This window comes from Cololabis saira, chromosome 15, assembly GCF_033807715.1.
Source record: "Cololabis saira isolate AMF1-May2022 chromosome 15, fColSai1.1, whole genome shotgun sequence".
Taxonomy (NCBI): domain Eukaryota; kingdom Metazoa; phylum Chordata; class Actinopteri; order Beloniformes; family Belonidae; genus Cololabis; species Cololabis saira.
Genome location: NC_084601.1, coordinates 4,414,915 through 4,432,679, shown reverse-complemented (window position 1 = coordinate 4,432,679; position 17,765 = coordinate 4,414,915). Strand labels below are relative to the sequence as shown.

The 17,765-nt window shown below is 37.8% G+C and overlaps 1 protein-coding gene across 1 annotated transcript in view; it reads left to right on the top strand.

Annotated features, from left to right (window-relative positions):
- LOC133461310 (oxysterol-binding protein-related protein 10) overlaps positions 1 to 17,765 on the top strand; it is a 213,083-nt gene that overhangs the window by 57,348 nt on the left and 137,970 nt on the right. Inside the window, exon 3 of the mRNA XM_061742171.1 lies at positions 15,594 to 15,673. Within this exon, the coding sequence (XP_061598155.1) occupies positions 15,594 to 15,673 (80 nt within the window). The remainder of the gene's footprint in view (positions 1 to 15,593; positions 15,674 to 17,765) is intronic.

Genomic DNA, 17,765 nt, shown 5'->3' with positions numbered 1-17,765 from the left:
TTTGTCTTTTTTCCTTTTTTCTCTTTTTTTCTCTTTTTCTTCTTTTTTTGTTTTTTCTTCTTCTTTTTTTCTTCTTTTTTTCTCTTTTTTTCTTCCCTTTTCCTTTCCTTTTTAATGTCGACATTTCGACTTTTTTCACAAAATTTTTACTATTTCCTCGACATTTTGACTATTTTCTCGACATTTTGACTTTTTTCTCGAAATTGTACTTCAACATTAATCTCGACATTTCGACTTTTTTCTCGACATTTCAACTTTTTTTCGAAGTGCATAATGAAAAAACAATCTTCCCCCAGTTATAACTAATATAGATAAATGCAGTTTTGCTGCAATTAAATAATAAATGAGACTTAACTTGACTCAGCTATTCAGATTAATGTTTACATCCCCGTAGATGCAAATGTTAGCACAGCACTAGCCCACCTGCACTCCAACATTAACAAATAACTGCAGAGGCCTGACGGGTTTACAACATTTGGACCAAACTCTCCTCAAGCCTGTGTTCCCTGAATTTACCCAGTATGATAAAGGCGCCACCTGGGGACAAAACACATTTGAATGTATTCACTCTAAATTCAAGTACACATACCAAGTAGTATCTCTTCCACACCTAGGACTGTCAGATCATCTGTCACTGCTGCTTAACTCAATATACAGCCCTTTTGAAGGAGAAGAAGGCCTGGGATAAAGATAGTCAAAGCTCAGCCAGATGGGGCCTGACACAGCTCCAGGACTGGGAGGATATACCCAAACTCTTCTCCTTTCTACTTGGTCACTGCTTATGTGGATACTGGATACTGTAGCACCAGCAAGGCATTAATTAATGGATGTTGGAGAGTTTGTGTTAGAACCAGAGCTGGTAGAGTAGCCAAAAATTGTACTCAAGTAAAAGTACTGTTACTTCAGAATAATATGACTCAAGTAGAAGTAAAAAGTAGTCATCCAAATAATTACTTGAGTAAAAGTAAAAAAGTACTTGGTGAAAAAACTACTCAAGTACTGAGTAACTGTTGAGTAACATCTGATTTATTTTTTTAACACAACCATTCAAACAGACAAAAGTATAAAATAATCATCTTCAGGCAAATTAAATCAATAGAATAATAAAATAAATTAAAATTAATAAAAAAATAGCTTAAATTAAAATAATCTTAAAGTAAATTCAAGTACTTTAATAAATAATAAATTAAATAAAACAATAACAGAATGAAAAAATAAATTAAGCACAAGTAGCACAAAACTTCAAGCCTTTGTGCTTTTCTTTTTTAACCAGGCAGAACTAGAACAAACATGAACTCATAGAAACTCTGTGTGTGTTTGAGTCTGTGTAAATGTGACAAAACTTGCAAAAACAAACATTTTTACCAAAGAATCACCCAGTGATGTCATGAGATTGACGCGTACGCGGATAAAAGGGATAAAAGAAAAGTAACAGCTCAACGTAGCCTAATGTAGCGGAGTAAGAGAAACAGTTTCTTCTTCACAAATCTACTCATGTAAAAGTAAAAAGTATAGTGATTCAAAACTACTCCTAAAAGTACAACATTTCCCAAAAGTAAATGTATCAAATCAAATCAAATCAAACTTTATCTATATAGCACTTCTCATACAAATAATGCAACACAAAGTGCTTAACATAAAACAAATAAACATAGAACGTATTAATGCCCTGCCCACAAGTTTAAGCGCCAACGGCGTCCCATAGCTGCCATTGACATACCATGGACTTGTGCAGTCACACTTCAGGAGCTAAGATGCTGCATTCAGGTTGCAAAAAAGGGGCCTGGTACAGGATACCAAGGAAACCAAGATCCGACCTGAGAACATGGATCAGGGTGGTTAAACAGGCATACTGGACGAGAAGTGATGACGATTTTACAATAATGATTATTAGGGGTGTAACGATACACTAATCTCAAGACACGGTACGATACACGATATTGAGGTCACGATAACGATACGATATTATGGCAGTATTTTTTTTAACAAACTTGAATGAGGAACATATGAAAAATTGTCTTTTATTTGAAAAACACAAAATACAAAACAATACTGTGCGTTTGCTCTATTGTTACAGTTTGTAATGCTTTATAACTGTTTAAGTTTTAAAGAGAAAGCCAGGCCAACCATTTTCCACAAACTGAACTAAAAGTAAATGTCAGGTTTGCATTATGATCTTCAGTTTCATACACGTACAAATATTTTGCCACAAACTGAATAGTTTCTCTCATGTATGATTTTACTTTTTTCTTTTCCAGAAATTTAATAACTAAAATTAAAAGTAAATAAATACATACAATTTTACATCATAAACAGATTGATTCATGCTCACCTTATAAGTGTAAGAGGAGATTTATTTTTGTTAAGAAGGTTATTTTGGTAATTCAGGGTTCATTATTTTATAAATATATTCTTTCTATTCTGATGTAAATCAGGGACTATAATGACACTAGTCAGTTTATCTGTAGTGATTAGACTGTTTTAGATTGGGCGGAGTGATACGCCACAGTACGGCACTAGGTGCTGTGTTGATGTTCTAAAATCCTACACTGTTGAGGGACATTAAAGTACACTGGAACTCAGCAGAAGTTGTCCCCGTGTTTATCCTACTCACGACCCTAAAAAGGTTTAATTTAATAAGGTAAGGCTTAACTCTACAACAGCCTTACATAAGTAAAAGTTCAGAGCTCAAAACCCTGCAAGAGTCCCGTGATCGGGACCAAAACGGGACTAGTTTCTTCTGAGCGGAGGAAGATTTTGGTCCGCGGGTCGAGGCGCAGTCGTTACTAGTCAACACAATAGATTCATATTAATAACCCAATATCATGATACACTTTGTCACCTCCACGACACGTATTGTGACATTTTTGTATCGCGAAATTTCGTGGCACGATATATTGTTACACCCCTAATGATTATAGGAGGGCATGGCAGGGAATAAAGCACTTAAAACCATAAGGGCACTAACTCGATACCAGAGAACATGGATGCTTCGCTTGCAGAAAAGCTGAACTGCTTCTTTGCTTGACTTGACGGTAAAAGGCCAACCTCGGATCCGTTGTCATCGTCTGTCACCACCACCCTCTCTCTCACAGTGAGGAAATATGATGTAATGTAAATATGATGTGGTCTGATAGGTGAAGTAATGTTCACAAACATCTTCAGCCTGTCCCTTGCCCAACCACCCTTCCCGAAGACATCTACCATCATCCTTGTCCCAATAGCGCCTGCCCCCGGATTCTGAATGAATACAGACCTGTTGCACTCGCCCCTGGTCCCACTTGAGCCCCTGGGTGATAGTGGTGCCTAGGAGGTAGAGGGACTCAACAGAAGTCACCAGTGTGTCACAGAGGACGACTAAGGGAGGGGGGCTGGATCCCTACTGAAGTCAACTATCATCTCCACTGTCTTGTGAGCGTTGAGCTCCAGGTTGTTAATGCTGTACCATGACACTAGATCAGGGGTCGGCAACTCGCGGCTCTAGACTCGCATGCAGCTCTTTAGCGCTAGTGGCTCCCTGGAGCTTTTTCAAAAATGTTTGACCTTTTTTTCTTCTTTTTTTTCCTTTTTTACTCTTTTTTTTGTCTTTTTTTTCTCTTTTTCTTCTTTTTTTCTTTTCTTTTTTTCTTCTTTTTTTCCTTTTTTTTTTTTTCTTTTTCTCTTTTTTTCTTCCCCTTTCCTTTCCTTTTTAATGTCGACATGAAATTTTTACCATTTCCCCGACATTTTGACTTTTTTCTCGAAATTGTACTTCAACATTAATCTCGACATTTCCACTTTTCTTTCTCGAAATTTCGACTTTTTTCTCGACATTTCGACTTTTTTTTCCCTCAAAATTTCAACTTTTTTCTCGACATTTCAACTTTTTTCTCGAAGTGCATAATGAAAAAAGAATCTTCCCCCAGTTATAACCAATATAGATACATGCAGCATGTGTTGCCTTCATTCTAAGGCTTATACAAGACTTTTCATTTTTTGCGGCTCCAGACATATTTGTTTTTTGTTTTTTGTCCAATATGGCTCTTTCAACATTTTGGGTTACCGACCCCTGGTTTAGATGGTTTATCTAAATCCTGTAGGCCGACTCGTCCCCATCAGAGATGAAACCAATGAGGGTGGTGTCATCTGCAGACTTCAGGAGTTTGACAAACTAGTGTTCAGATGTGATCAGCAATATTAAAATAATAAAAGGCTTGCAATATTTCAGTTGATTTCTAATGAATCCAGAATGATGACATTCTGACAGATGACATTTTTGTTTTTGTAATTGCATTACAGAAAATCACAATATTCTAATTTTCTGAGACAGTCCTGTATACTCTATATACCAATATTGATAATGATACATATTATGATTATAATAGTAACTGTTATAATGTTGATTGTGGTGGCCTTTATAATCTAGATGTCTTGTGTATGTCTATGCAATTTCTATTTCCTACTATACGTAACTCACGAGGTGGGAAATCATAATTGAAAATGGTCCCAGTTGGGTGTTTATGGAAAATAAATTAAAAATTAGAGAGGAGCTTAAAGCCTCAGGGTACTTTTTCCTGTTTAATGAGAGATCATTGATATGAACAGTTCTTTGTTTACTGCTTAAACTGCTTCTTTATGGAGTAGAAATAAAAATGTTCTTCTTTAATTAAAACCAACAATAAAACAGCCTTTCATTCTCTCTTTCTTGATGATGATAGAGGCGAGTGCTCAGCTTGTAATCTGGATTCAACCCACACCCTGAGCCTTTACTTTAAAGGTTGCTTTCTAAAAATCTTACTGTGAAATGGGATTGTTGTGACTCGCAGTGGGACAGCAGTCAGTGGATTCTTCAGATAGATATTAGCTGTATTTTGCCCTGTTTGTCAGCAAGTTGGTGCATCAATTAGTGTTTCAGTTTATAGTTTATACTTTTATTTGGATCCCCCATTAAACCTAAAGAGGTAGAAGAAGAAAAAGAAAAGAAATATAGAACAGAAAAAAGTAAAAAAAAAAAAAGGAAATTCTACTACAAAATATATTCTAGATTTCTGTCAAATAAGACCAGTGCTCCTTTTGACACTCACATTAAGGTTACAGTCAATCCGTTAAACATTTAGATGTAATGCATTACAATACAAAATCATACCTTCTTTAAATAGCATCAACCAATTCAAACAATGTATATTCATCGACAATGCGTTTAAGTTATAATCACTTATCGTAACTTGAACCCATGTGTGAGAAAGTGAGCAACCCCTCCCCTTCTCACCATCACCAGACTTTTTTAATGTGTGTGTCAGAGTGGAGGATTGGGCGTGGTCTGCGGGGGAGCAGCACACAGGTGTACCTGGTTCTGCTGATTGTGGCACACCTGTGTCCAATCAACCTCTCCACCCTGCCTGGGTTTATAAACAGCAGCTGGATACCAGAAAGTGGGGCTGCTGAGTGGAGGAAGCTTGTTGAGAGGCTATGCCCCATTGTGCCATTTTTTTAAGACTACTGTTTTTGCCTTCGCCTGTATGTCTTTGTGCTTTTTTACATTGAATAAAAAGCCTTATTTTTTGGCATTCAACGCTCTGCGAGGTTTTTTTTTACACCTCATCACCCAGGTCCAGTTTTACCTTGTCCCCTTGTACAAGGGGAGGCAGCTCTGGTTCCTCACACCATGACCATTTTTAGTAAACCAATAGCCATTTAATAATAATTAAATAAGTTGTATATGTATTAATTTAAGAGATGTTTCTTTACTAATAATTTGAATTCTTTTATGCTTGTAGTTTGCTCAAAGTGTTTGGGAAGTAAGTTCCATTCATACATAGCTCTGTACATCACCGTTCTCTTACTATAGCTTGTCTCGTGCTGCAGCTGTGATTTTCTGAACTGTAACATAGTTTTCTGTGTAGAACTTGCGGGGTTTTGGGTATGGATACATTTCTTATAAATATTAATAACGAATGAAGTAATCTTTCCCTTACCATTAACCAGCTGAGATTTCTATGCATTTTAAATACACTTGTTCTGAAATCACAACCAAGGACAATGCGAGCTGCTCTATCTACTATTTGAAGTTTATTGATAATGTCTGATGTGGCGTTTGACCAGACCACTGGGCAGTAGTCGAGATTTGGATTGGGTTGTATGGATTGGGTTTTTGCCAAGAGGAAAACCACAAGCATGCAGATGACATCACGTTGCTTCCATGCTGCTCATATACTAACCAAATGTATTGCTGCCATTTCTTGAAAAGTGAATTCTGAGAGTAAAGGGGAAAATAAAGGGGTTTCTATCTGGCACCCGGGCTTCCTTTACCTGATTACATTTGATTTAACATCTCGAAATGAGATGAAAAGCATCCAAAAAAGGAAATTGCACTTTAAACTTCTATGGGGAACAAGACTGGATTTGTGCTTTTTCTTGGGGGACAAAAACACAATTTACTTTGATCATTTACATTCTTTAAATAAAAATGAATTTTCATGGCAAGAGCATTTATTTCCATTTTCAGTTCTCCAACTATGAGGAGTCGATTATGATAGACTGTTGAACAAAAAACAACTTATTACAGCATAATTTACCTTCAAAATCTTCCCAAATCAAAATATACATTCTTGCTGATAATAAGTAGAACAAAATGTTTCTACCAATGTATCAACCTTCATTTTAGTTGAGTCTCATTACAAAATTAAAACATAGACTAAAGTACTGTATTCTACGGAAGCGTATTGCATTCACTTGAGAAAAAAATATCTGCTCTGTTTTTCTGAATTAACGAGATAATTATCTCAGAATTCCGAGAAAAGTTTTAATGAAAAAAAAAAAATCTGCTCTGTTTACAACCTGCTAGAAGCTCTCACGTGCAAAGTCCTGAGGTTCCTGCGCAAAGTCGACAAACTAATAACAATACCATCTATAAAACTTAAAGACAAGAGTATCTCCCAATGTTTCAAACCAAAAGCAAAATAAAACTGGAATAAACTAGACAGGAATGTGTTTGCTTCCATGAAATTCAGCTCTCAAGTGAATGACGGATTCTTGCAGGTTGTGAGGAATCTCGTTAATTCAGAAAAACAGAGCAGATTTATTTTTCTCAAGTGAATGCAATACGCTTCCGTAGTATTCTGAACATTCATTTAAAATATTTGTATATTGGCTTAAATTTCCGAAGTTTCTAAATGTAGATGAAAACTTGTAAAGAACATGTTAGCTTTGATCCAGTAAGGACTAGTTCCCTCAGCCGTGTGGCTAGTGGGGTGTCGGTCACCAACAATCCCATCCTTCGAGCTCTTTGAAGTGAACGATGGGAGTCCATTCGTTTTTTTTTGGGTGTTTTTTCTGTTAAAGGGATTGGTCAAGATGCGTGGCAGCATTTTAAAAGGTTTGTGTCCACACTGAGCACAGAGGGGAGGGCAGTGAGCAGCACAGAAACACGAGTGAGGGAGAGACAAGAGTTAGTTAGTTAGTTAATATTTATTTCGGTCAATCACCAACATAAAAATCAACAAACAAGATAACACAGGTTTTTCCCTGGTCAACATTGTGATTATTTTGACCGAAAAGGTCTGGGCTTGAAGCATAAAGCTTATCTTAAAGCTTATCTTGCCCACCTTTTAACAGAAAAGAATATACAAAAAGAACAAATGAAGTATCATAAGTCTACACAAATTAATAATAATAGTAGTAATAATAATAACGATGATGATGATGATGATGATGATAATAATAATAATAATAGCTTAAATAACTGTAATAATAGTAATAATAGTGATAATAATAATAATGATAGCTCTGAAAACAGAACGTGGAAAGATGCTAAGGAAACCAACAAAACCAATTTAAAGAGCATATTGCAGGTTGGAGACCCCTGTGAATCAATGTGTAGGAAAATAATGTAGGAACTGAATTTTCATTGAAATACACATAAATATATACTACAGTGACCTCCGGAGTTGTTTTTGTGAGAGTATTTTACTTCCGCATCTGAAAAAGCTGAACCGGAAGTGACGTGGCACCAGAGAGTGCGGTGAATTTCAACAATAGGAAAAATAATGGATCTTAATGTTAGTTGTGACACTGAAGAGGTTGTGAATGTGTATCCAATATGACGGGCCACAGCCTTATAATTACGGACCCGTTAGTCCCCCCACGTTCTTTTGATTGACAGCTGAAACTCGCTTTTTAAAAGGCTGATTTATGGGTCCGCGTTACACCAACGCAGACCCTACGGCGTAGGTTACGCGGCGACGTACCGAACGCTGTGTGCGCCGCGTAACCTACACCGTAGGCTACGTTGATTTTACGCAGAACCATAAATCCGCCTTTATTCACTGCAGCACCCGTGCTCCTGAAAGAAACTCCGAAAATAGCTCCTAAAAGATGGGTGAGTACTTGTAATCTGTCTACGTTTGTACTTTCTAAACGGAAAACAAGCTTATTATCTTCTCTTTTTTCTGATTAAATGCATCCGAAATAGCCGGGTATTTTTAAAACCGAATATTTCCCCCTTCTTTTATAAAATAATTTGTATCCACATTACATCGTTGTTAAAAAAAAAAAAACCTTCCACACATAACCGAAGATCTGCCTTTTCGACCACATTCATAAGCATTCCAAACCTGTAGATCAGGGGTATTCAACTAGATTCGGCCGGGGGCCACATCTGCAAAAGGACTGTATGGAGAGGGCCGCACAATTTGAAAATGTGGGGGTTTTCAAAATGTATTTTGCACTCAAAGACGAAGACTTATGTAAATATAATACATTTTTATTATACATTTGAATATATCTAGTTTACATATGAATTATGTATTAATTGTCTCCAGATTTAGTAATTGTGAATGTTAAATATAATATTCAGATAAAGAAATATTATTTTGAATGCAAGTTCATTTAGAAACCATGCATTGTGCAAACTTAATGAAGTTGATATTGACCTACTTTTAATAAAACACGCCATAATGACAAAGCACCACTTTCCACCAAGATTTCCTTATTTGAATATTATATTAAGCATTGAGCACAACCATTTTAGTCCATAGTAGCCAGTTATAAAAATATTATATAAAAAAAAAAATTTTTTTTTTTTTTTTTTCAACAAACACCCCCTTTTTTGAAATATGACCAGGGGCCATATAAAAGCTCCTGGCGGGCCGCATGTGGCCTGCGGGCCGCCAATTGAATAGCCCTGCTGTAGATCATCTGTTCTAGGGTTGTTCTCTAATGAGTTCCACAGTTTTACTCCTAAAACGGATAAACATCTGCCCTTTGTATTTGTGCTGTTGTGTCAAACATTGCTGTTCCCCTGAGCAAGAGTGTGATCACATTGCTACAAAGTCAGACGAGCACACAGAAGAAAGGTGAGAAAAATGAGCGACAGAAAGTGTAGCAAAATGTGGACACATTTTAATGTAACTGGTAGTTCGAGGGCAGAGTGCAGACTTTGCAAAATTAAAATGTCAGGCATGTGCGTACTGTTCACCCATCAATGCAGTTGAAGGAGAAGAGACAAGCAGGGGAACAAACATTGCACCTTTTGCATTGGGTCTTTTTGTGTTTGTATTTAACCGTGTATTTTTGGAGCACAAAAAATAATAAAGGAATATACATTTTCAATGTGTGTTTTTTCACATTAGTAATTAATCTGAGGAGCCACTTGGGAGCCTTTTTTACGGAGCCGAACCAAAAGAACTCTCTTAAAAGAGACGAAATTACCATCAGGGGGCCCCAGGAGGGCCCCCCTGATGAGCCTGGTCCTGCTCAAGGTTTCTTCCCTCCTAAAGGGGAGTTTTTCCTTGCCACTGTTTGGCTTAAGGTTTTTCTCCCACTAGGGGAGTTTTTACCTGCCATTGTTTATGTAATAACTGCTCGGGGGTCATGTTCTGGGTATGGGTCTCTGGAAAGCGTCTAGAGACAACTCTGTTGTATTAGACGCTATATAAATAAAATTGAATTGAATTGAAATTGAATATTTATTAGGGGTGTAACAATATATTGTGCCACGAAATTTCGCGATACAAAAACGTCATGATACGTGTCGTGGAGGTGACAAACTGCATCACGATATTGGGTTATTAATATTAATCTATTGTGTTGACTAGTAATGCCTATCCGACCGTGGCCGCGACCGCGCGGACCAAAATCTTACTCCGCTCAGAAGAAACTAGTACCGTTTTGAGCTCTGAACTTTTACTTATGTAAGGCTGGTGTAGAGTTAAGCCATACCTTATTAAATTAAACCTTTTTGGGGTGGTGAGTAGGATAAACACGGGGACAACTTCTGCTGAGTTCCAGTGTACTTAAATGTCCCTCAACAGTGTAGGATTTTAGAACATCAACACAGCACCTAGTGCCGTACTGTGGCGTATCACTCCGCCCAATCTAAAACAGACTAATCACTACAGATAAACTGACTAGTGTCATTATAGTCCCTGATTTACATCACAATATAAAGAATATATTTATAAAATAATGAACCCTGAATTACCAAAATAACCTTAACTAAAATAAATCTCCTCTTACACTTAGAAGGTGAGCATGAATCAATCTTTTTTATGATTTAAAATTGTATGTCTTTATTTACTTTTATTTATGAATTTATTTAATTTTAGTTGTTAAATTTCTGGAAAAGAAAAAAGTCAAATCATACATGAGAGAAACTATGCCATAGCCAATGGCTCCTGGTAGCCAATCTGCAATCAGGCAAATACGCAGGCTCGCCACCCGTCCCTTGAAATACGGAATTGTTATGTAATTGTGAATTAAAAGTTGCGTTCCGTATTGAACCAATACAGACACATATTATGCTCTTATTTATTGATGTCATAATATACAGGTGAAGGTCGGAAAACTTTGAATATATTGAAAAACTTCATTCATAGTAAATTCAACTAAAGGTGAAACAAATATATTATTTCCCACTACATGCAAAGTGAGATATTTCAAGCCTTTATTTGTTATAATTTTGATGATTATGAATCACAATTTATGAAAACCCCAATAAAAAATCTCAAAAAATTTGAATATTTTATGAAATCAATAAACAATTCCGGGTTTAACATATCTTGCTTTGCATGTAATAAGACTATGTAATATATTAGTTTTGCCTTTTAAGTTGAATTATTGAAATAAATTAACTTTTACACCATATTCTAATTTTACCGACCTTCACCTACAGGCTATATTTATATTTACCATAGGAGCATAGGAGGATATTTCAGTTGCTAAATGGTTGTCTGTCTGTACAGTCATGCAAGTTCAATGCTATTAAAGCACTTTAAACTTTAAATCAAAGCATTTTTACTTTTCATATAAAGTTAATACATTTCTATGCAGTTTAGAAGTTTTGGGGATGTCTCTTTTTTTTTTTTTGGTGCCTGCGCTGCTGAAATGGGGCGTCCCTTATTTCTATTTCTGAAAGGTGGCAACCCTACAAATGGGTAGCCATATGAAGGCAGCTCTGCAGGAGACCGTTCCTGTGGCACAGACGGCTATGAGTGTTGTACAGCTCTGTTTCTGCCATTGAGGTATCGGTCTAACTGGCAAAGAAGGGTCAGGATGCAGGTGTTGCGTGAATGGGAAGGGCTCTGAGTTTTGGCCCGTGCACAGCGGCGCTGGGAGAGGGCGCTGGTTGCCGTACTGAATTTCTTTGAATTACATTGTGAGGCAGTTTTTAGAGTTGGATTGTGGGCGCTGGTTCCTGTTTTGGGGATTTAGGGCATGTTGTTGTGTGTGCTAGAGCACGGGTGACAGTTCTGAATTTGTTTTTACTCCCCAAGACAGGCAACGGCCCACAATCACGGGTGCGGTTTTAACAATAAGACAGTATTTTGCTGGTGGCAGCTATCACCCTGCTCTCGGTGCCGGGGTCAAGTCATTGTTTTATTCTTGTTTGGATTGTAGTGTTGATCTTAATAAATCGATTGTTTATATCTCGAAAGCTCGTCTCCACTTTTTAAGTTTCTGTTGGTGCGGGCTAAGACCTTGTAAAAACCACACCCACCGGCCAAACAAGAGCGAGGCAGGATGGGCGATACCACAGTTTTAGGAATCAATATCGATACCGGAGGCCTCACGTAGAGCACTGGAAATCTGCAACAAAAACCACAAACAAAACACAAAACCAACACGGAGCCGACCAAAACACAAGCAGCAATCGACCCAAATCACAGTCTGAGCTAAGCTACCGCTAACTAACCCCAAAAACTACAGAGCAAGCATGCAGGGGAACAAGCCTGTGTGTGTGTGTGTGTGTGTGTGTGTGTGTGTGTGTGTGTGTGTGTGTGTGTGTGTGTGTGTGTGTGTGTGTGTGTGTGTGTGTGTGTGTGTGTGTGTGTGTGTGTGTGTGTGTGTGTGTGTGTGTGTGTGTGTGTGTGTGTGTGTGTGTGTGTGTGTGTGTGTGTGTGTGTGCCTGCCGTGCGTGTGTGTGTGTGTACATGTCTTTGTGGCTGTGTATATGTGTATGTATACGTATGTGACTGAGTGGCTATGTGTGTGTGTGTGTGTGTGTGTATGAGCGTGTATATGTATGTGTGGCTAAATGTAACTGTGTGTGTGTGCATATGTGTGGCTGTGTGTGTCTATGTGTGCATGCATGAATGTATGAATATGTATACGTGTACGTGAGTGTGTATATGTCTATGTGGCAATGTGTATGTATGTGGGTGTGTGTGTGTGTGTGTGTGTGTGTGTATGTGTGTGTAATAAACCAAACAACTGCTATATAAATAAACTTGCCTTGCCTTGCAAGTAAAAAATCTATATTTGAATATCACGCATTTAAAAAATACTGAGTCAGTAATGTTGAAGTAAATTCATCTTTGTGGTCTGGAAGTCAATATGACTAGAAATCCTCTCTAGAAGCTTTTGTCTCTTATATAAAATGAGGATTTTATACCCGGCTTAATCAAGTGTTCAGTCTTCCTGGATACATGGAAATACTCAGCCTTTTTGAAAAGTCTCCTGCAGGGTCTTTTGCCGGGCAGTAGCTGCAGGAAGCTGCACTCTTTCGGCCTGATTTCTTTTCACTTTGCTGTAAGTCTCGGTGTGCCAAATTGCTGGTGTTGCTGCAGTGTGAAACTATTTTCTCACATTTCTGACACCTCTAGTTCTTTATCAATTGGCTGAAAGTAGCACCAAGCCACATTTCTCTTTCTTTCTGCCGTGCTTTGACCGTCACTGTACTCTCTTAGTTCTGCTGGCTCCGAGTGGGACGCTCATCTTCTGAATGGATTTGATCGGCTGGTTTTAAGGTTTCAAGGTTCATGTGACATGGACCAGCACAAATACAGGGTGTGATGTGTGCACGTCCAAGTTTTAATTGTTAGTATCAATACTTGTTTACGAATTTCGATACCAAATGAGTTGCGTGTGAGTATCGATACTAGGAATGGGTGATATTTTACCGTTCACGATGTACCGTCAAAAAAATTCCCCACGGTAAGAATTTGTCATCTCGCGGTAAAAACGATAAATTCCCGTTGATGATGTTTTTGTGTAACAAACATGGTGGAAGGCAGATCTGAGAGGAGGAGTTCGTTGTTAAACGAGGCTCCAGCTCCGTTATCTGGAACTGGTTTGGATTTAAAAAGAGAGACGAGGAGCAAACATCATCTATTATATGCAGAGTCTGAAAAAACAGTGAGTGCAAAGGATGGCTTTTATTTATTTGTCCTGTTTCTTTATTTATCAGGTTGTATTTTTTTCTACTTTGTGATTTTATAAGCTAAGAAAACTTGAAGAACGATGGTACTTTAGCTGTTTGCACTGTTATCCCACTGTTTAAGCCATACAGTTTGAATAAATGTTGAATCTGTTCTTACATTTCAAACTTGTTTCATTTGAGTCGTTCCAGTTTTGCAGTACAGGTGTATTAATTTAATTGGTTTTTATTAATTAAATGTAATTGGTGTAGTTTAGTAGTATTTAGTATTCTTTTAGAGCAGTGATTTGGGGGCTCCAAAGACTGAATGTGGTGATAGATTTATAGTTACAAAGATGGAGTTGAATTGGTATTTTTTTTTTATATTTAAATGCCAGAAATTATCGTGATAAACCTTTTAGTCCATACCGCCCATACCTAATCGATACTCCCATCCCTAAGTCCGACTTTCTTGGTGTGGGCCGCCGAACGGAACACACCCATTGCATGTCAAAGTTAGCATTGCCTCTTCAGCCGAGCCCCGCCCAAATATCAGGCATTTACAGCGGGATATACCGTTTAACACAGGGACTCGCCGAAAAAAAACCCCAAAAATGACCGTCACGTTTACCCGAGATTGGGTCAATCAAATGCCAGGCCGCCTCTCTAAGCGCGGAAGCATGATGATTACGGATGAGGAGCTGATCATGGCCAGCGATTGGCTGAGTAGACTGGCAATCAGTCATATTAGAAATACATGTATTACTTGATATAAAGTCTCCTGAAGTGGTACAAAAAAAAAAAAAAATCACCCTCATCAATTTTTCTACTTTTTGTCATTTCAACTTTTGGTAAAACTTCAAAATAAAAGACCCATCATGGAAACCATACAAATACAGTACAGTATGTCACAATGAAACACAAAATCAATAAAATACAACTGTTACTAATAAACAGAGGTTGGTAGTAACGAGTTACATTTACTCCGTTACATTTACTTGAGTACATTTTGGGAAATGTTGTACTTTTAGGAGTAGTTTTGAATCACTATACTTTTTAGTTTTACTTGAGTAGATTTGTGAAGAAGAAACTGTTCCTCTTCCTCCGCTACATTAGGCTACGTTGAGCTGTTACTTTTCTTTTATCCCTTTTATCCACGTACGCGTCAATCTCATGACATCACTGGGTGATTCTTTGGGAAAAATGTTTGTTTTTGCATGTTTTGTCACATTTACACAGACTCAAACACACACAGAGTTTCTATGAGTTCATGTTTGTTCTAGTTCTGCTGGTTAAAAAAGAAAAGTACAAAGGCTTGAAATTTTGAGCTACTTGTGCTTAATTTATTTTTTATTCTGTTATTATTTTATTATTTATTAAAGTACTTGAATTTACTTTAATATTATTTTAATTTAAGCTTTTTTTTTTTTTTTTATTAATTTTAATTTATTTTATTATTTTATTGATTTAATTTGCCTGAAGATGATTATTTTGTACTTTTGTCTGTTTGAATGGTTGTGTTAAAAAAATAAATCAGACGTTACTCAACAGTTACTCAGTACTTGAGTAGTTTTTTCACCAAGTACTTTTCTACTTTTACTCAAGTAATTATTTAGATGACTACTTTTTACTTCTACTTGAGTCATATTATTCTGAAGTAACAGTAGTTTTACTTGAGTACAATTTTTGGCTACTCTACCGGCCTCTGCTAATAAACGAAATAACCTTATAGTGTTTAGAAATGGAAAAAAAACCTTCATTATAAAAATTGCAGCTTCTTCATCTGCTGCCAGACACTTCAATATGTAGGAGGGAAATATTGCAGTATGACGGTATCACAAAATGGTGACAACTTTGAGGCAAATGACTTACATGTGCACATTGACCTCGCTGTGAACTCATAAGAGCTAATCCATGGTTCTAAATGTCCTGAATATACACCATTAATTTGAATGAATGATGTCTTTATCTGTGATTGTAGCTGCTGATGCCAAGGAGCAGCAGTTCTGGATCAGTCAGCTCCAAGCGTGTGCCAGACGCTACTCTGACAGCAGTGCCAAGGTAAATAACACACTCACTGCACAAGTGCTTTTCAAAAACTGTTGTAACACTTAAACGCACAGTGGAAGTCAAGTAAAGCAATACAAATATATATATTTGAACCTGTGAAAAAAGAGTTTCTTTCACACGCGTCTGTTGATACCAATCTGATAAAAAAATAAATAAATAGGATAAAGAGACAGAGAAGACTGAGTCCTTGAGAAAGTTAATACATTTTTATAATACAGTATATTTGGCACCTTTCAAGCAAGGGATATTACTGGGAATACTTTAATAATACTTTAATACTTTCATCCTTTTTGGTATGAAGGAAATGAAACCATGAGCACCTGTTGGTGTTTATTAACCCGGGAGGGAGGGAGGGAGGGAGGAAGGGAAAAAAGAAGGAAGGAAGGGAGGGAGGAAAGAAGGAATGAATGAAGGAAGGAAAGAAGGAAGGAATGGAAAAAAGATGGAAGGAAGGAAGAAATAAGGAAGGAAGGAAAGAAGGGAGGAAAGTAGGAAGGAAGGGAAAAAAGAAGTAAGGAAGGAAGGAATGGCGGAAAGAAGGAAGGAAGGGAAAAAGAAGGAAGGAATGGAGAAAAGAAGGAAGGAAGGAATGGAGAAAATAAGGAAGGAAGGAAAGAAGGGAGAAATAAAGGAAGGAAGGGAAAAAATAAGGAAGGAGGAAGGAAGAGAAGAAGGAAGGAAGGAAGGAAGGAAGGAAGGAAGGAAGGAAGGAAGGGAGGGAAGAATGAAGGAAGGGAAAAAGGGAAGGAATGGAGAAAAGAAGGAAGGGAGGAAAGAAGGAAGGAAGGGAAAAAAGAAGGAAGGAAGGAAGGAAGGAAGGAAGGAAGGAAGGAAGGAAGGAAGGAAGGAAGGAAGGAAGGAAGGAAGGAAGGAAGGAAGGAAGGAAGGAAGGAAGGAAGGAAGGAAGGAAGGAAGGAAGGAATGGAGGGAAGAATGAAGGGAGGGAAGAATGAAGGAATGGAAAAAAGAAGGATGGAAGGAAGGAAGGGAGAAAAGAAAGAAGGAAGGAAGGAAGGAAGGGAAAAAAGAAAGAAGGAAGGGATGAAAGAAGGAAGGAGGGGAAAAAGAAGGATGGAAGGAAGGGAGGAAAGAAGGAAGGAAGGGAAAAAAGAAGGAAGGAAGGAAAGAAGGGAGGAAGGGAAAAAGAAGGGAGGAAAGAAGGAAGGAAGGGAAAAAAGAAGGAAGGAAGGGAGTAAAGAGGAAGGGAGAAGGAAGGAGAGAGCAGGAGGAAAGAAGGACAGGAGAATGAGGTGATTTTGACCCAGAGACACTACCAGGGTTAACACCAGAGGGCACAGAACTGTTTCTGTAGTGACATGATGATGACCCTCAAAGTGCTGGTTTTCTTCTTCTGAGAATTCCTGATTGGATGAGTGTGGATCCTCCCATCGTCCTTGATGCTGGCATGAGAAACAGCCCTCAAACGTGTGTGTTAGTGTCTGCAGGGCGGCCTGCGCTGGGACTGCCAGCTGGAACGTTTCCACAGAGCGCCACTCCAACGCCATCTGGCACGCCGTGGATTCCTCTTTTGATCGTGTTGTCACACAAATGCACTTTTGATCTGCATCTGGAAATAGCGTTAAAATTCGGTATTTGTTTTTTATTTTTTGAAGAGTTCCTTGTCAATTCAATTCAATTCAATTTTATTTATATAGCGTCTAATAAGCAGCTCCTGAAGCTCCGGCCTGCAAACATGCACAAAAGAGAAAAAAGGGGGCCAGCACAAGAAACTACAGGAACGATGGACAAAAATGATAGCTATGAGATACTTATAATAAATAAAAATGGAAAAGGAGAAGAGAGGAAGCGAAGAGGAGAGGAGAAGAAAGGTGAGAGGCACCGCCCAGTGGATCATGTCGGTGCCCCCCTGCAGCATAGGCCTATAGCAGCATATCTACCACCAAGCTATATTTGAGACTAACTATTATAGTCTTGTTCTATAGCTGCAACTATGACTACTGACTCTAACACACTAGAGTTTACACTACCTAGAGATTTACCAACACCAGCTAGAGGTTTACTAAACACTAACTATAGGCTTTACTAAACAGAAAGGTTTTAAGTTTAGTTTTAAAGGTGGACT